The 16,454-nt window shown below is 41.3% G+C and overlaps 1 protein-coding gene across 1 annotated transcript in view; it reads right to left on the bottom strand.

Moving 5' to 3' along the window:
- The window catches only part of LOC106565878 (plexin-A2), a 68,406-nt gene that overhangs the window by 31,015 nt on the left and 20,937 nt on the right, over window positions 1–16,454 (bottom strand). Inside the window, exon 4 of the mRNA XM_014133513.3 lies at window positions 5,985–6,119. Coding sequence (XP_013988988.1) covers window positions 5,985–6,119 — 135 coding nt within the window. The remainder of the gene's footprint in view (window positions 1–5,984; window positions 6,120–16,454) is intronic.

Raw genomic sequence — 16,454 nt, 5'->3', positions numbered from 1 at the left:
ACCAGGTAGGCTACTGGGAAGATAGGGTCATCTACTTGAAGTGCTTCCTATCTAGTAAAAAGACAACACTAGACAACAACAGATAAAGACAAAAATTATACTTATCACTCCTGGAGATATCACGAGTATAGGAATGTGAGGAATGTGATTGTCATTAGGACTTGACGCGGTGGTACATATGATATATTTTTTTAATCTATGACGCTTGTATGTTTGTAATTGAAATGTATGTGTGTCTACGTCCCACAAATTTTTTTCATGGTGTCTACGAATTGTTGTTACAGTATGTCTGATATTTGTCTCAAACATTGTTCACCTCTGCTCCTGTCTTGGTTAGACCAAGTGTCTCTTAAATGAGATTAACCTGAATTAATAAAAGTAAAATAAGATAAAATAATTGCGAATAGCATGCTATTCACCCTCTATTCATTTGGGGTGGAGCAGGAATAAATCAAATCAAAGTTTATTTGTCACGTGCGCCAAATACAACAGGTGTAGACCTTACAGTGAAATGCTTACCTACAGGCTCTAACCAATAGTGAAAAAAAGGTATTAGGTGAACAATATGTAAGTAAAGAAATAAAAACAACAGTAAAAAGACAGTGAAAAACAGTAGCGAGAGAGGCTGGACTGAGGACTTGTAGGCCTGTTGTAAGGCAGGTCCTCACTAGACATCACCGGCAACAACGTCGCCTATGGGCACAAACCCACCGTCGCTGGACCACACAGTACTGGCAAAAAGTGCTCTTCACTGACGAGTCACGGTTTTGTCTCACCAGGGGTGATGGTCAGATTCGCGTTTATCGTCGAAGGAATGAGCGTTACACCGAGGCCTGTACTCTGGAGCGGGATCGAGGTGGAGGGTCCGTCATGGTCTTGGGCGGTGTGTCACAGCATCAACGGACTGAGCTTGTTGTCATTGCAGGCAATCTCCACGCTGTGCATTACAGGGAAGACATCCTCCTCCCTCATGTGGTACCCTTCCTGCAGGCTCATCCTGACATGACCCTCCAGCATGACAATGCCACCAGCCATACTGCTTGTTTTGTGCGTGATTTCCTGCAAGACAGGATTGTCAGTGTTCTACCATGGCCAGCGAAGAGCCCGGATCTCAATCCCATTGAGCACGTCTGGGACCTGCTGGATCGGAGAATGAGGGCTAGGGCCATTCCCCCCAGAAATGTCCGGGAACTTGCAGGTGCCTTGGTGGAAGAGTGGGGTAACATCTCACAGCAAGAACTGGCAAATCTGGTACAGTCAATGAGGAGGAGATGCACTACAGTAATTAATGCAGCTGGTGGCCACACCAGATACTGACTGTTACTTTTGATTTTGACTCCCCCTTTGTTCAGGGACACATTATTCAATTTCTGTTAGTCACATGTCTGTGGAACTTGTTCAGTTTATGTCTCATTTGCAGGATTTTGTTATGTTCATACAAATATTTACACATGTTAAGTTTGCTGTAAATAAACGCAGTTGACAGTGAGAGGACGTTTCTTTTTTTGGTGAGTTTATATACATATACAACGATACGGTACACCGTATTTATAGAGATGACTTAAGATAAATCTACAGAAAACCCTATTGAATGAAAACTCCACGAGACAATCTGTTGGCCAGCAAGTAGGAGGGTTTTCAGCAGTTTAATGAAATGTATTCAGTGCGCGGAAGGTAACCACACCTGCAGAGCGCGTTATGCGACTGAATTAGGTAAGTCTGAATTTCAATACTGAAAAGTGCATAGGAAAGGCCTACATTTACTAAGTCTGAATCGGCCCTTACAGTGATGCTAGGCACATGTAATGCCTATGAAAGTAAGGCTTATCTTATCAGCCTACTATCACCTTACCACTTTTATTCAGATTTATCTGTAATTTAACATGTTTTCAAATGATAGAGATTTGTGTTCTCTTCTCCAATGAAAACACACTAAAAGCACAACAGTGCTTCGTCTGCAATAATGTGATTTCTCCTTTGCCTTTAAAAGTTGTCTCTATTAATTACTGTTAAATGTAAATGCAGCTGACCATATCCATCAACCATCAGCTTATTATCTGACCCATCGAGCTGCTGGGTGAAGGTGGGTGGGAGAACAAAGGGCACTGATGGACATGGCTAGAGGTTGCTCTCCTCCCTGACCTGTTGTTTTCACAGCTGCTGACCCCTTGACAGGGATAACAAAAGGTCTAATGATGGGTTAGGTGGAAGCCCAGACAGAGACTGATAACCCTCCCTGTCCAAACAAGCTCACACAAAGTCAGACCAGACCACGCTCAACAAATGGCACAGATATGAAGCATTTCCTCCTCTGCCTTTAGCCCTTGACAAGACGGGTCATGGGTGCCTCTATAGCAGGGCTCTCCAACCCTGTTCCTGGAGAGCTACCCTCCTGTAGGTTTCGATTGAACCCCAGTTGTAATTAACCTGATTCATCTCATCAATCAGCTAATTAATAGAATAATGATCACTAGATTAGGGTTGAAGCAAACACCTACAGGATGTTAGCTCTCCAGGAACAGGGTTGGAGAGCCCTGCTCTATAAGCACTACAGTCAGTCTATAATGTTTAATGACTATGTGTACTGTATGAGCATGATGATGTGACATTTCACCTGGGTTATAGCTATTGCCTTCAGGTTGATTATACTGATCAAGAGGAGAATTCATTATCTAATGTTTCCCCCCCAAAAAATGTACTCTTGAAAATGAAGTTACACACAAAACAAGCAAATGTGAAACCGGGGGATGAGGATTTCCCATTTTACAGCGTAGCACTTTGAGAGATTGCCTTGTAGCCAATACAGGTTGTATTCCCTCTGAGTGATTAACTGTAATAACGCTTGTTATGGTGCAGCTTTAAACATCTGGCCCCATGATGTAGACCAGGGATGGGCAACTGGCGGCCCGCTGGCTGACCAATTAAAAAAAAAATATATATATATATATATATATATATATATATATATATATATATATATATATAGTTGAAGTCGGAAGTTTACATACACTTAGGTTGGAGTCATTAAAACTCGTTTTTCAACCACTCCACAAATTTCTCGTTAACAAAATATAGTTTTGGCAAGTCGGTTAGGACATCTACTTTTTGCATGACAGAAGTAATTTTTCCAACAATTGCTTACAGACAGATTATTTCACTTATAATTAACCGTATCACAATTCCAGTGGGTCAGAAGTTTACATACACTAAGTTGACTGGGCCTTTAAACAGCTTGGAAAATTCCAGAAAATGATGTCATGGCTTTAGAAGCTTGTCATGGCTTTAGAAGTATTTCAAAGTCTACCTTCAAACTCAGTGCCTCTTTACTTGACATCATGGGAAAATCTAAAGAAATCAGCCAAGACCAAGAAAATACTAATTGAGTGTATGTAAACCTCTGACCCACTGGGAATATGATGAAGGAAATGAAAGCTGATATAAATCATTCTCCCTACTATTATTCTGACATTTCACATTCTTAAAATAAAGTGGTGATCCTACCTGACCTTAAACAGGGAATTTTTACTAGGATTAAATGTCAGGAATTGTGAAAAGCTGAGTTTAAATGTATTTGGCTAAGGTGTATGTAAACACCCGACCTCAACTGTGTATATATATTAATCATCAGTTATCATATTAAAAACCACAAACATTTGCCTCCACCCTGTTGCGTACTAACTTCTAAACTTGAAATATCCTTATTCATGTTACCATATTACAACTGAGGGTATGGAAATCTACTGAGTGAGAAAGTTTAGATTCTGTCAGAACATGTTACTGTTAAATCTCAAGTATCCTATGGAGAGGAGAAGGGCCACAGTCTGGTTTCAGTCAACAGATAAGGTAGGACAGCCGTGAGTTGGGGAAGAGTGAGAAATTTGGGCCGAGGTCAGGTCAGTTGAAGTGAGACAGAACAGTCACCACTAAAGTCCTGTCTAGCAACAGAGATGTATTGGCTGTCCAGATGTGCAAGGAGGGGACTCGGCATAAGACGAAGGTATAAATATATGTGCTTGTGTAAACATGTCTGTCTTATGCAGCTGTGTGACCCAGTGGGTGAATAAACTTGGTTTGAGTTTTACTAGTCATCCGTGAGTTTTACTCTGTTTGGCAAAATGTGTAGAATTACAGGAAATGTCCTTTAAAACTGCTAATTTTTCTCTCCACCCCATGGCAAAATGAGTAGAATTGCAGGAAATTAACTTTAGAACAAAAATGTGTTTTCTATTTGCTGTCACGAAAGGTGCAGCTAAAATGTTTTGCACGCAAAGTGGGGGGGCCACTGCGGCCCCTCATGATGAGTTTAGTTTTTTTGTGGCCACCATCAAAGTTGCCCATCCCTGATGTAGACCATTACAATTCAATAGAGAGTGTGACTGTTCGGACAATACTTCTCCACGTGAAGCAGGGATAGATCTTTCAATAAATAATCAACCCGAGGACATCAAACAGATCAACTATTACACACACTCACACACACACTCCATTCCTCTCCACTCTGCATCATCATGCTTGCCCTGTGTGCTGTGCCGCGCTCGGCAGGAGAAAGAGAGGCTCATTGTTATTCTGCGAAGGTCGCCTGATCTCAGCCAAATCTGTCTGTGCCTCGCTCTTGATTCCACATCATTTCTCTATTGTTTGGCTCAGAGAAATCCCCAAATCCCCCTACTCTGGCATCGGCTGGAAAAGCAGGAAATCTGAGAGAGCAGCCCAGCAAGCTCCTCTCCTCCTGGAATTCCTCTCTAAAGCTCTAGGAAGGCCTGATTGAAATGAGAGAGAGGGAGAAAGTATTGTCGCCTTCCTGGTTCTTAAGGGCCAAAAGCCACAAGCAGTCGGTATGGTTCCAATATTAGGAGAGAGAGAGTGCATGGCCATGGCCTGGTTTGTTGGTTACATGCGTCCATGTTCTCATAATAGTCAGAATGGGGAGACTATCTCCTTGAAGGGAGAATATGTCTCTCTCCTTGAACAACCAAGGCTCATCAATAAGTGATGTCCTGTCTCTTCCAGTCCATCACACTCCAGGAAGTGCTGCCTTGATTTGTAGCAAGAGACACTTCTGTACAATGCCTGTGCCCGTTTCTCCCTCATTTCATAAAAACCTTATTTGAGCCTTCACTTGACGTTTATAGGATATTTCCAGACACATTTAACAAATTTTTGCTGCCTGTATTGTCCAAACACCCTCTGCCTCCTTGTCCTTCAGTTTAGTTTAAAAATACATTCCAACAGTCGGGAGACAAGTGAGTGTAGCAGTGATAGCAGGGCTTTTGGTCGCACTGAAATCTAATCCCATTACACAGTGCCATGCGACTGAGCCAGAATAATCACTTGAGTTGAAAGTGATTACCACTGTTCCCTCTTATCTCCCAATGAGTCCAGAGGACTTCAGCCAACAACAACTGCTCTGCTAGCTGATGTGATGCTGGTCCAACTGGAGAACACCATATGACATCTACAAACCAAGGAAATGTCTCTAATGGTTTTCTATGGGATGTGTGTAGCAAGTATAACATGCATGTTAGTCTAGAGGTTTTCTATTGGATGTGTGAGGCATGTATGATGCATGTTAGTCGTAGTCGGTGCACATGGGTGAGTAATTAGAGCATGTGTCCTTCTGTCTGAACATGCCCTGCATATCTTACACACAACCCCAACATGGAGTTTACATATAATATGAGAGATACATGAAAAAAGTAGTACCACGATGTGTGAAGGAGAGCACAATTTCAAATATTTCTGATATTTGCTTGAGTTCCAATTAATCTTTACTATTTTCGATTATTGTGGTAATATTGTGATATTATACACATGACCCTCAGCCCAAATAATGTTGGCTAGTCATAAATAAATGTATTATTATTTTCATCACAACTCTAAACCCATGAAGTACATAAAGTACATCATTGTATTCATATCCACAGGAAAGGATCTTGTTAACCTATAAACATTTCTGTTAAAATAGGAAATGGGAGATTCCTCACCTGATTGTCAGACATGATGTAGAGAGAGTTGCGGTCCAGAGAGAAGGCCATGTCTCGGAGGATAGGACTACCTTCTGTCATCACGGTCAGGGTCTCATACTGCCCCCCGCCCTCAGGAGGCCCATCCACTCGGACCTGGAGGACAGAGAGACAGACATAGGGCTGGTCAATTACATCTGTATGCTTGACTATAAAATAGTGACGGTTTTGACCAAACAAACCTATGGAGTACTGTACTCCTAGCTCCGCTTTGTAAGGTTTGTCCCTACTCCAGGATTAGTTCATTATGTTACCTGTGATGGCATGTTTCTGGCTTGTTTTCAAGTAAACCAGACTAAAGATTAATTTAACTTTGGCACGACTTCAAACCACCATCTTTTGGGGGTGCATTAAAAGCATGTTTGCGGATAGGCACACACATACAAACAGAGAATTGGATTCCCTTCCCCAACCCCTTTCTGTCCATTTTCATCAATACACATTTTCCTCATTAGTAGGTGATGTCAGAAATCTGAATGACTTCATACAGTAACAGTACATTATTATCACATCTGAAAATGTAAATTGATATACCCTGAGTCTTATTAAAAGACATAAATAAGTTGGACAACCGAGAAATAAGATCCCCATTAGCTACACTATCTCCAGTTTAATGGTTGCTTAGAATTCAGCATGATAATATCAATGGGCTGATTAAACCTATGTAACTGCTGTGAAGTGGAAATGCTTTCTCAGATAAAGAAGATACTCATCTAAATACAGAATGACAGGAGACTAAGCAGAGGGGTAGACATTAGGGAGCAGACGTAAGAAGCCCACAATAAACTACATATCCTCCATTCTGGTTATCTGGACAGTACAAATCTCCAGCACCAAGATCAGGTTGGACTGCAGCAAATCTCCCTGCGTGCCAGGCCAGTGCACACAGCCACTGGCAGGCCCACAACACTCTCTCAATAGACACAGCAGGAATCAATAGAAACTGATTACATGATTGGATCCCCTGGGCTCAAAAACAGCACCAATTAAATCAACCCTTCCACCTTCCAGTCAGCAGCCCTCTCCTAAAGGTTGGGGTCTCCACCATAAACATAGGGGAATATAGAGAAAAACACCTCATGGACTGAGATGGGAGAATCCTACAGGCAAAATCTCTTCTGTGACAAAGAGACCAAAGCCTGGCAAGCAGCCCCAGCGCTGCAGTCATTTAGAGACACGGTCAGGGGATTCTATCAGAAGGATCATTAGGATCACAGTGTCCACTCTGCTCCGTTTGTCATTTAACCAGCTCTGTCCACCATTGATTTGACACTGTCATCCTCCTAACCAGTCACTCAATAGAAAGTTGTATCCAGTAAAGCCTCTGTAACTCTTCATCTATTTCGTGGTTCCCTGCCCCCTCATCCTCTTTCTCTCTTACCACAATCCCACGGAAGGTGGAGTCGGCTTTCATTCCATTTCCCACACTCTCTATTTCATTCATAGAAACCAGCGCTTGTATGAGTTCCACTTGCAAAACTTGATTGGAAATAAAACCAAAATTTCCCAGAGAGATATTGTACCAGCGGTATTAAGCAGGGCATTAGCAAGTTGACCAGGAGCAACCACAGTGAACAAGGTCCAATTTATTATCTCAGAGGAAATAGTGACCATTTGACTGGCCCAGAGTTTGATTTCAGTCCATTTATACATGAGTTTATAATCTAAAACAGGGTTGCTAGGGCTTTGGCCCTGTGGGACTACATCAGGTCCTCAATCTCTCTTAAGCCTCAAAGTTCGTAATGAGAGGAGGACCGTTTAATTGGTTTTATAATGAGCCTGCTGGTAGCTGCTGAGATGTGCACAGTATCTGGAAGCTGTCCTAGTTCAGCCAGAGTTTCTGGTAGAAGTAATGTACATGATGAAAAGTGGCTAGTTTACAAAGATCAACTCATGCCTGCTACCCCATCAACCTTAGCCATGTAATAATGAAAATGTTTTGTAAATGAGTAGGAAACACCATTCAAGGTCCAGAACATATGAACAAAAAACCCCACAAATAAATTAATTTCATGGCTCTTAGAGTATGTGCACAAAATATTTTTTCTCTTCCTTCGTATGCAGTCTGTTTTACTGAATAGGAAGGTTACTAATGCTTTGGCTAAATGCCTTTTTCTACTCTAGTTTTTCTGTTGTCTTTCTTTAAATGTCCAAACTGTAATGTAACGCTACAAGAGGAAATACATTTTACTCCTGAATTATATTTAGACCTACAACGGTGTGTTTTCTTTCCCCATACCGATAGGGGGAATTCATCTTAAAGGCCAACATTGGAGGCCAACATTGGATACAAACAAGAAAGTAAAATAACACTACAAATAACTTTTAGAATGTCATATGACCCCATATACTCTTAGTAAGGAATTAATACAATTTACCTGTTCCCTTCAAGAGCTCTTTTAGCATGGTTTGTTGCATCTCTCAGTGGTAGCGTATTGTGATTCCATCCTTTAAAGAGATTCTCCGGTGCTTTGTATAATTTTTTGCCAGTAGTTCTGAAAGTAACATTCATGAGCCAAAGGTGGTCCTGACATTTGCATACTACATCACATACAGTACCAGTCAAAAGTTTGGACACCTACTCATTCAAGGGTTTTTCTTTATTTTTACTATGTTCTACATTGTAGAATATTAGTAAAGACATCAAAACTATGAAAAAACACATATGGCATCATGTAGTAACCAAAAAAAGTGTTAAACAAATCAAAATATATTTTATATTTAAGATTCTTCAAAGTAGCCACCCTTTGCCTTGATGACAGTTTTGCACACTCTTTGCATTCTCTCAACCAGCTTCATGAGGTAGTCACCTGGAATGCATTTCAATTAACAGGTGTGCCTTGTTAAAAGTTAAAAGTTAATTTGTGGAATTTATTTCCTTCTTAATTTGAGCCAATCAGTTGTGTTGAGCCAATCAGTTGTGTTGTGATAAGGTATGGGTGGTATACAGAAGATAGCCCTATTTGGTAAAAGACCAAGTCCATATTATAGCAAGAACAGCTCAAATAAGGACAGAGAAATGACAGTCCATCATTACCTTAAGACATGAAGGTCAGTCAATGTGGAAAATTTCAAGAACTTTGAAAGTTTCTTCAAGTGCAGTCGCAAAAACCATCAAGCACTATGTCTCTCATGAGGACCGCCACAGGAAAGGAAGACCCAGAGTTACCTCTGCTGCAGAGGATAAGTTAATTAGAGTTAACTGCACCTCAGATTGCAGCCCAAATAAATGCGTCACAGAGTTCAAGTAACAGACACATCTCAACATCAGCTGTTCAGAGGAGACTGCGTGAATCAGGCCTTCATGGTCTAATTGCTGCAAAGAACCCACTACTAAAGGACACCAATAAGAAGAAAAGACTTGCTTGGGCAAAGAAACACGAGCAATGGACATTCGACCGGTGGAAATTTGTTCTTTGGTCTGATGAGTTGAAATTTGCGATGTTTGGTCCCAACCGCTGTGTCTTTGTGAGACGCAGAGTAGGTGAACGGACGATCTCCGCATGTGTGGTTCCCACCGTGAAGCGTGGAGGTGGTGTTATGGTGTGGGGGTGCTTTGCTGGTGACACTGTCTGTGATTTATTTAGAATTCAAGACATACTAAACCAGCATGGCTACCATAGCATTCTGCAGTGATACACCATCCCATCTGGTTTGTGCTTAGTGGGACTATCATTTGTTTTTCAACAGGACAATGACCCAAAACACACCTCCGGGCTGTGTAAGGGCTATTTTACCAAAAAGGAGAGTTATGGAGTGCTGCATCAGATGACCTGGCCTCCACAATCCCCCAACCTCAACCAAATTGAGATGGTTTGGGATGAGTCAGACCACAGAGTGAAGGAAAAGCAGCCAACAAGTGCTCAAAATATGTGGGAACTCCTTCAAGACTGTTGGAAAAGCATTCCTCATGAAGCTGGTTTAGAGAATGCCAAGAGTGTGCAAAGCTGTCATCAAGACAAAGGGTGGCTATTTGAAGAATCTCAAATATAAAATAAATGTTGATTTGTTTAACAATTTTTGGTTATTATGATTCCATATGTGTTATTTCATAGTTTTGATGTCTTCAATATTATTTTACAATTTAGAAAAAAGTAAAAATAAAGAAAAACGCTTGAATGAGTAGGTGTGTCCAAACTTTTGACTGATACTGTATGATATGCACACCACATCATTGCTCTCTCTCTCTCACTCTGCTGTGTGCGCATCTTGCTAGCTGTCACGCAAATGGTGAGGGGCTGAAGCGCATTGGCTAGAACTCAAAATGCTAGTGGGCTGGCCCACGTGGGGGAAAATTTGGGGAAAATGTCGCAGCACAGCCTCCAGAAAATCAATCGCTTGCAAACTAGTGATTTCGTGACTAATTGAGCTATGGCAGTAATTCTGTTCATAGATTATGCATGTATGAACTACACATTGACACATCAAGCCCAAAGCAGGAGGTTTAAAAAATACTTAGTAGTCACCAAATCCCCCAACCTCAACCAAAGTTCCAGAGCATGTCTTTAAATGACAGTAAAAACAAAAGCACAAACCTATAGGATGTCATTCAAAAATGGTCTATGTAGGGGTAGTTTGAAAGTTGCCAGACAGCTTCCCGGACCCACATCACAACATGTTCTTACATTTCTCTCCCTTTAACTATTGCCATATGGAATTGATTATGAGATTATTGTGATCAATGAAGCAATTTGGGAGGGTTCTAGAAGAGGTACACATTACTGTACATAAATGTTCCTTCTAGCTCTCCATTTCCCTGGAAGTTGGTATGAAAGATGATCAGTTCACAGTACATGTCTTTGGCCTGCCAATCCCACTAAATGTAACCATATGGATAATAGACTGGGAACACTCTCTTCAGCTAGCCTATCTGTTTTAGTCTAGTATCCTTACAGTCTCCCTTATTCCTTTGCCCCATATACAGTACTGTATGGTAGCAAGGACACTCTAGCAACAAAGATTCATGACATTTTCCAAACATAACGTCTTTCTAAGAGAATAAAAATACAATGACATAAGGCCAGTACGTCTGGCAACCTTCAGGGTTGAGTGGCTGTGTGTTTGGGCAGATTCTAACTGACAGACTGGAGAGCGGACATTGATTAGCCCATATCCATCACAACTTTGCCTGAACGCTGATGAAGAGGAGTGTGGGTCTGTCCTGCGAAGACAGGATGGTGCTGCAGTGCCTAATGAAAGGGGGACGTGTTTAGTGAGAGCCAAATAGGTGGATGTCTGTATTACACCCCTGCGCTAATCAGTCAGACATGACATCACCGCTACTAAGAGAGCTGTATTGATTCCTAGCATTGAACAAGCTGTATGTTAGCAAATGCTATTACCAAACAGGATTACTAACTATGATGAATGCACTCTAAGTGTGTGTGTGTGTGTGTGTGTGTGTGTGTGTGTGTGTGTGTGTGTGTGTGTGTGTGTGTGTGTGTGTGTGTGTGTGTGTGTGTGTGGGAGAGAGCTCGTCTGATAAAGAAAATAAAAACATACAGCAGTATTGTCCCAAAGGTACAGGATGTTTTCTGAATGATCCTTGAGGTTTTCCCTAAATCCCTGAAGTTAACGTTCTACAGCATGGCTAGCTTCCAAGGCCCCATACCACAGTTTCTACTACGTAACCAGAGACTCCTCTAAGTCACCTGAGGTGAGGTGACAGATGATGGCGCCGATGGGTAGGGCAGCCGTCTTATCGGCCCTCAACCAATCATACTATTTTGATTGTTTTTCCGCGTTGTTCGTAACATGTTTTGTATATAATGTTGCTGCTACCGTCTCCTATGACCAAGTTTTTCTTGGAGATTCGCTGGAGAAGGAAACGGAGAGTGAGGCAAAAGATCAGGGTGCCTTGTGAGGACCCTCCATTCTGCTAGCTAATGTTCAAGCGCTAGAAAATAAATGGGACGAACTGAAAGCACGTATATCCGACCAACGGGACATTAAAAACTGTAATATTTTATGCTTCACCGAGTCGTGGATGAACGACGACACTAAGAACATACACTCTATTGGAAAGACAGAACAGCAGCCTCTGGTAAGACACGGGGCGGGGGCCTATGCATTTATGTAAACAACAGCTGGTGCACGATATCTAAGGAAGTCTCAAAGTTTTGCTTGCCTGAGGTTGAGTATCTTATGATAAGCTCTAGATCACACTATTTACCCAGAGAGTTTTCATCTGTATTTTTCGTAGCTGTCTACATACCACCACAGAGCGAGGGTGGAACTAAAACCGCACTAAATGAGCTGTATTCCGCCATAAGCAAACAGGAAAAAGCTCATCCAGAGGCGGCGTTCCAAGTGGCGGATGACTTGCAGGGAAACTTAAATCAGTTTTACCGAATTTCTATCAATATGTTAAATGTGCAACCAGAGGGAAAATAAATCTACACCACCTCTACTCCACACACAGAGACGCATACAAAGCTCTCCCTCGCCCTCCATTTGGCAAATCTGACCATAACTCTATCCTCCTGATTCCTGCTTACAAGCAAAAATGTAAGCAGGAAGCACCAGTGACTCGGTCTATAAAAAAGTGGTCAGATGAAGCAGATGCTTAACTACAGGACTGTTTTACTAGCACAGAATGGAATTTGTTCCGGGATTCTTCCGATGGCATTGAGGAGTACACCACATCAGTCACTGGCTTTATCAATAAGTGCATCGAGGACGTCGTCACCACAGTGACTGTACGTACATACCCCAACCAGAAGCCATGGATTACAGGCAACATTCACACTGAGCTAAAGGGTAGAGCTGCCGCTTTCAAAGAGTGGGACTCTAACCCGGAAGCTTATAAGAAATCCCGCTATGCCCTCCGACGAACCATCAAACAGGCAAAGCATCAATACAGGACTAAGATCGAATCGTACTACCCTGGCTCCGACGCGCATCAGATGTGGTAGAGCTTGCAAACTATTAGAGACTACAAACGGAAGCACAGCCGAGAGCTGCCCAGTGACACAAGCCTTGTAAGTAAGCATTTCACCTGTTGTATTCGGCGTGACAAATAAAATTTGATTTGATTTTCCCCTCTGAGATTTTGGGCTCTCCTTCAGGTCCCTGCTTCCTGTTCTCTCCTCCTGTATAACCCCCTCCTCCATTCCCTTTGTTTTGGGGGGTTCCCAGGGTCAACCAAATAATACAGTACTGTGGGAGATAGAAAACAGAGAAATTCACACACTCGTCTGGTCTTCATTTTCTTAACTGATATCCTATGGTAACATCCTGTTGTGTATATGCATGGCCGTGTGTGAGTGTGTGTGTGTGTGTGGGTGTCTTTGCATACATGCTCATGGGTATGTACTAAGTACAGGATATGTTTAAATATCCAAATGCGAGCAGAACTCAAGGGAAGCAGAGGATATAAACGTAGTCATGCCATCAGTAAATGTTGTCACTTTAATGATATGTAGATATTAATTTGTAGTGAACGGTCTATCTACTGTGAAGATTTCTGTATTGAGACTACTGTTCACAGCATGCAGTTAAATTTAGCCTCAAACACACCTTCCTTGCCAGTCGTCCTCCTGTCTGAAATTCTCTACTAATCCCTTCAATCACCAAATATCTCCTTCCTGTCCACTGTGAAGTCATGTTTCTGAAAAGCTTGAATCGTTTAGATTTACTTTCGAGAGTTTCCTCACTTGGTCAGTTCTCAAAAAGCTTTAATTAATGCACTATCTGCACTTGAGAGCATTCATGAGAGCTTTGTTTGCTGTGTGCTTAGTAGTATTTCCAAAGGAAATACTACTAACTTATTATAGTTTATCACTGAGGAGAATGTTGGATGCATTTGTGACTCGTTTCAAGAAACTAGGCGTATGTAGCACATCACTACTTCACAGGAGAGGGATTTGAACGTAAACATAGATATATTTTATCAAAACGGGATTTTGGGCGGAAATGCCTTCTGAAACATGATATTTCATGTGCCTTAATAACAAACTTATATTCCATCCATAAATACAAATAAAATTGTTAAAACCTCTTACATCTAGATGTTCCGCTAGCGGAACACCGCTCCAATATCCAATGATAGGGCGTGGCGCGAATTACAAACACGTCAGAAATCCAAAAACTTCCATTTTTCAAACATATGACTATTTTACACCATTTTAAAGACAAGACTCTCCTTTATCTAACCACATTGTCCGATTTCAAAAAGGCTTTACAACGAAAGCAAAACATTAGATTATGTCAGGAGAGTACCCAGCCAGAATTAATCACACACCCATTTTTCAAGCTAACATATAATGTCACAAAAACCAAAACCACAGCTAAATGCAGCACTAACCTTTGATGATCTTCATCAGATGACACTCCTAGGACATTATGTTATACAATACATGCATGTTTTGTTCAATCAAGTTCATATTTATATCAAAAACCAGCTTTTTACATTAGCATGTGACGTTCAGAACTAGCATACCCACCGAAACTTCCGGTGAATTTACTAAATTACTCACGATAAACATTCATAAAAACATAACAATTATTTTAAGAATTATAGATACAGAACTCCTTTATGCAATCGCGGTGTCAGATTTTAAAATAGCTTTTCGGTGAAAGCACATTTTGCAATATTCTGAGTAGATAGCTAGCCATGATGGCCGGGCTATTTTGACACCCACCAAGTTTGGCACTCACCAAACTCAGATTTACTATAAGAAAAATTGGATTACCTTTGCTGTTCTTCGTCAGAATGCACTCCCAGGACTACTAGTTTACACCCAATGTTGTTTTGGTTCCAAATAATCCATAGTTATATCCAAATAGCGGCGTTTTGTTCTTGCGTTCAAGACACTATCCGAAGGGTGACGCGCCGGCGCGTATCGTGACAAAAAATTCAAAATATTCCATTACCGTACTTTGAAGCATGTCAAACGCTGTTTAAAATCAATTTTTATGTGATTTTTCTCGTAAAATAGCGATAGTATTCCGACCGGGAGACGTCGTTTTCGTTCAAAGACTGAAAATGTAAAATGGACTCTTCACATGCACGCGCACGCCCGTTTCATTGTTCTCAGATCGACCACTATCTAAATGCGCTACTGTTTTTCAGCCAGGGACTGCAGAGTCATCATTCCCCGTTCTGGCGCCTTCTGCGAGCCTATGGGAGCCTTAGAAAATGTCACGTTACAGCAGAGATCCTCTATTTTCCATAAAGAGGCTATAGAAGGCCAAGAAATGGTCAGAGAGGGCACTTCCTGTATGCAATCTTCTCAGGTTTTGGCCTGCCATATGAGTTCTGTTATACTCACAGACACCATTCAAACAGTTTTAGAAACTTTAGGGTGTTTTCTATCCAAATCAAACAATTATATGCATATTCTAGTTTCTGGGCAGGAGTAATAACCAGATTAAATTGGGTACGTTTTTTTATCCGGCCGTGAAAATACTGCCCCCTATCCTAAACAGGTTCAATTACGAGCCTAGTCGGTTTAGCCATGGAAGAAGACAGGAACCATCCCACTAGCCATGATTGGCTGAGATACTGGATGGGCTGGACATGCCGGGAGATGAATTTGGATTGGTCTGCCATGTAGCATGCTTCTGTCTTTAACGTGAGCTGTTCAGTTTGTGTTGATAGTACTTTCTACCACACAGTTTTTGAAAGATATGACGTTAGCCATCGAGAACTACTTTTCTCAACAATATTGATGCCCTGAATTTATCAGGCGCTTTCAACAGATCAGTTGGAAAAAATGATGGGCTACTTTCTGCACACGGTCAGTGTGAACCGGAGTGACTTGACATAACGCTGGCCAAACAAGATGTATCTACAAACAAAACGGAGTTAAATGGTTCCAGTCTGCCGTGAAGTGTTCATTCATGTATACGGGTAAGAGTCTAGCTACATTTTCAGATTTAAGTTTCTAATTTTGTCTGGAAGTAATTTTTATTGCAAATTAAAGCGCACTGTTAGTTAGCTAGTGAACGTTAGCTTGCTGGCTCATTAGCTAACCTTACATGTATGATCTGTGCAGTAATATTATTCGAATCAGAAAGCCATTTGCATTGCTAGTTATAGCCTATTGTTAGTTATCTAACATTGAACCTAGTTTGTTAGCTTTAGCTACCTGAAGATTCCTAGTACAGCTATGACAATGTTTGTATTGATAGTAGTATGAGTTTGGATTATGCTGGTTCATTGTTTAGCTAGCTAGCTACCTAGCTAGCTACATGTCTAAACAAAAGACTCCACTTCGGCCGGATTATTACATGACCCATCTAATTAGCCAGGTGTGTCTGGGGGTGATTACGGCCATCTATTGTATTTCATGAAGAATAGTCACCCATCTACTTAGCTAGAAGTGGCTGGGGGGTGGATATAGCATTTCTTTCACATGACCCATCAATTTAGACAAGTGTGTCGGGTAAGCATCATCTAATAATTATAAAATATTTATAAATTATTTT

The sequence above is a fragment of the Salmo salar genome, chromosome 12 (genome assembly GCF_965601325.2).
Source record: "Salmo salar chromosome 12, fSalSal1, whole genome shotgun sequence".
Classification (NCBI taxonomy): domain Eukaryota; kingdom Metazoa; phylum Chordata; class Actinopteri; order Salmoniformes; family Salmonidae; genus Salmo; species Salmo salar.
This window is presented reverse-complemented; position numbering and strand designations above follow the sequence as displayed.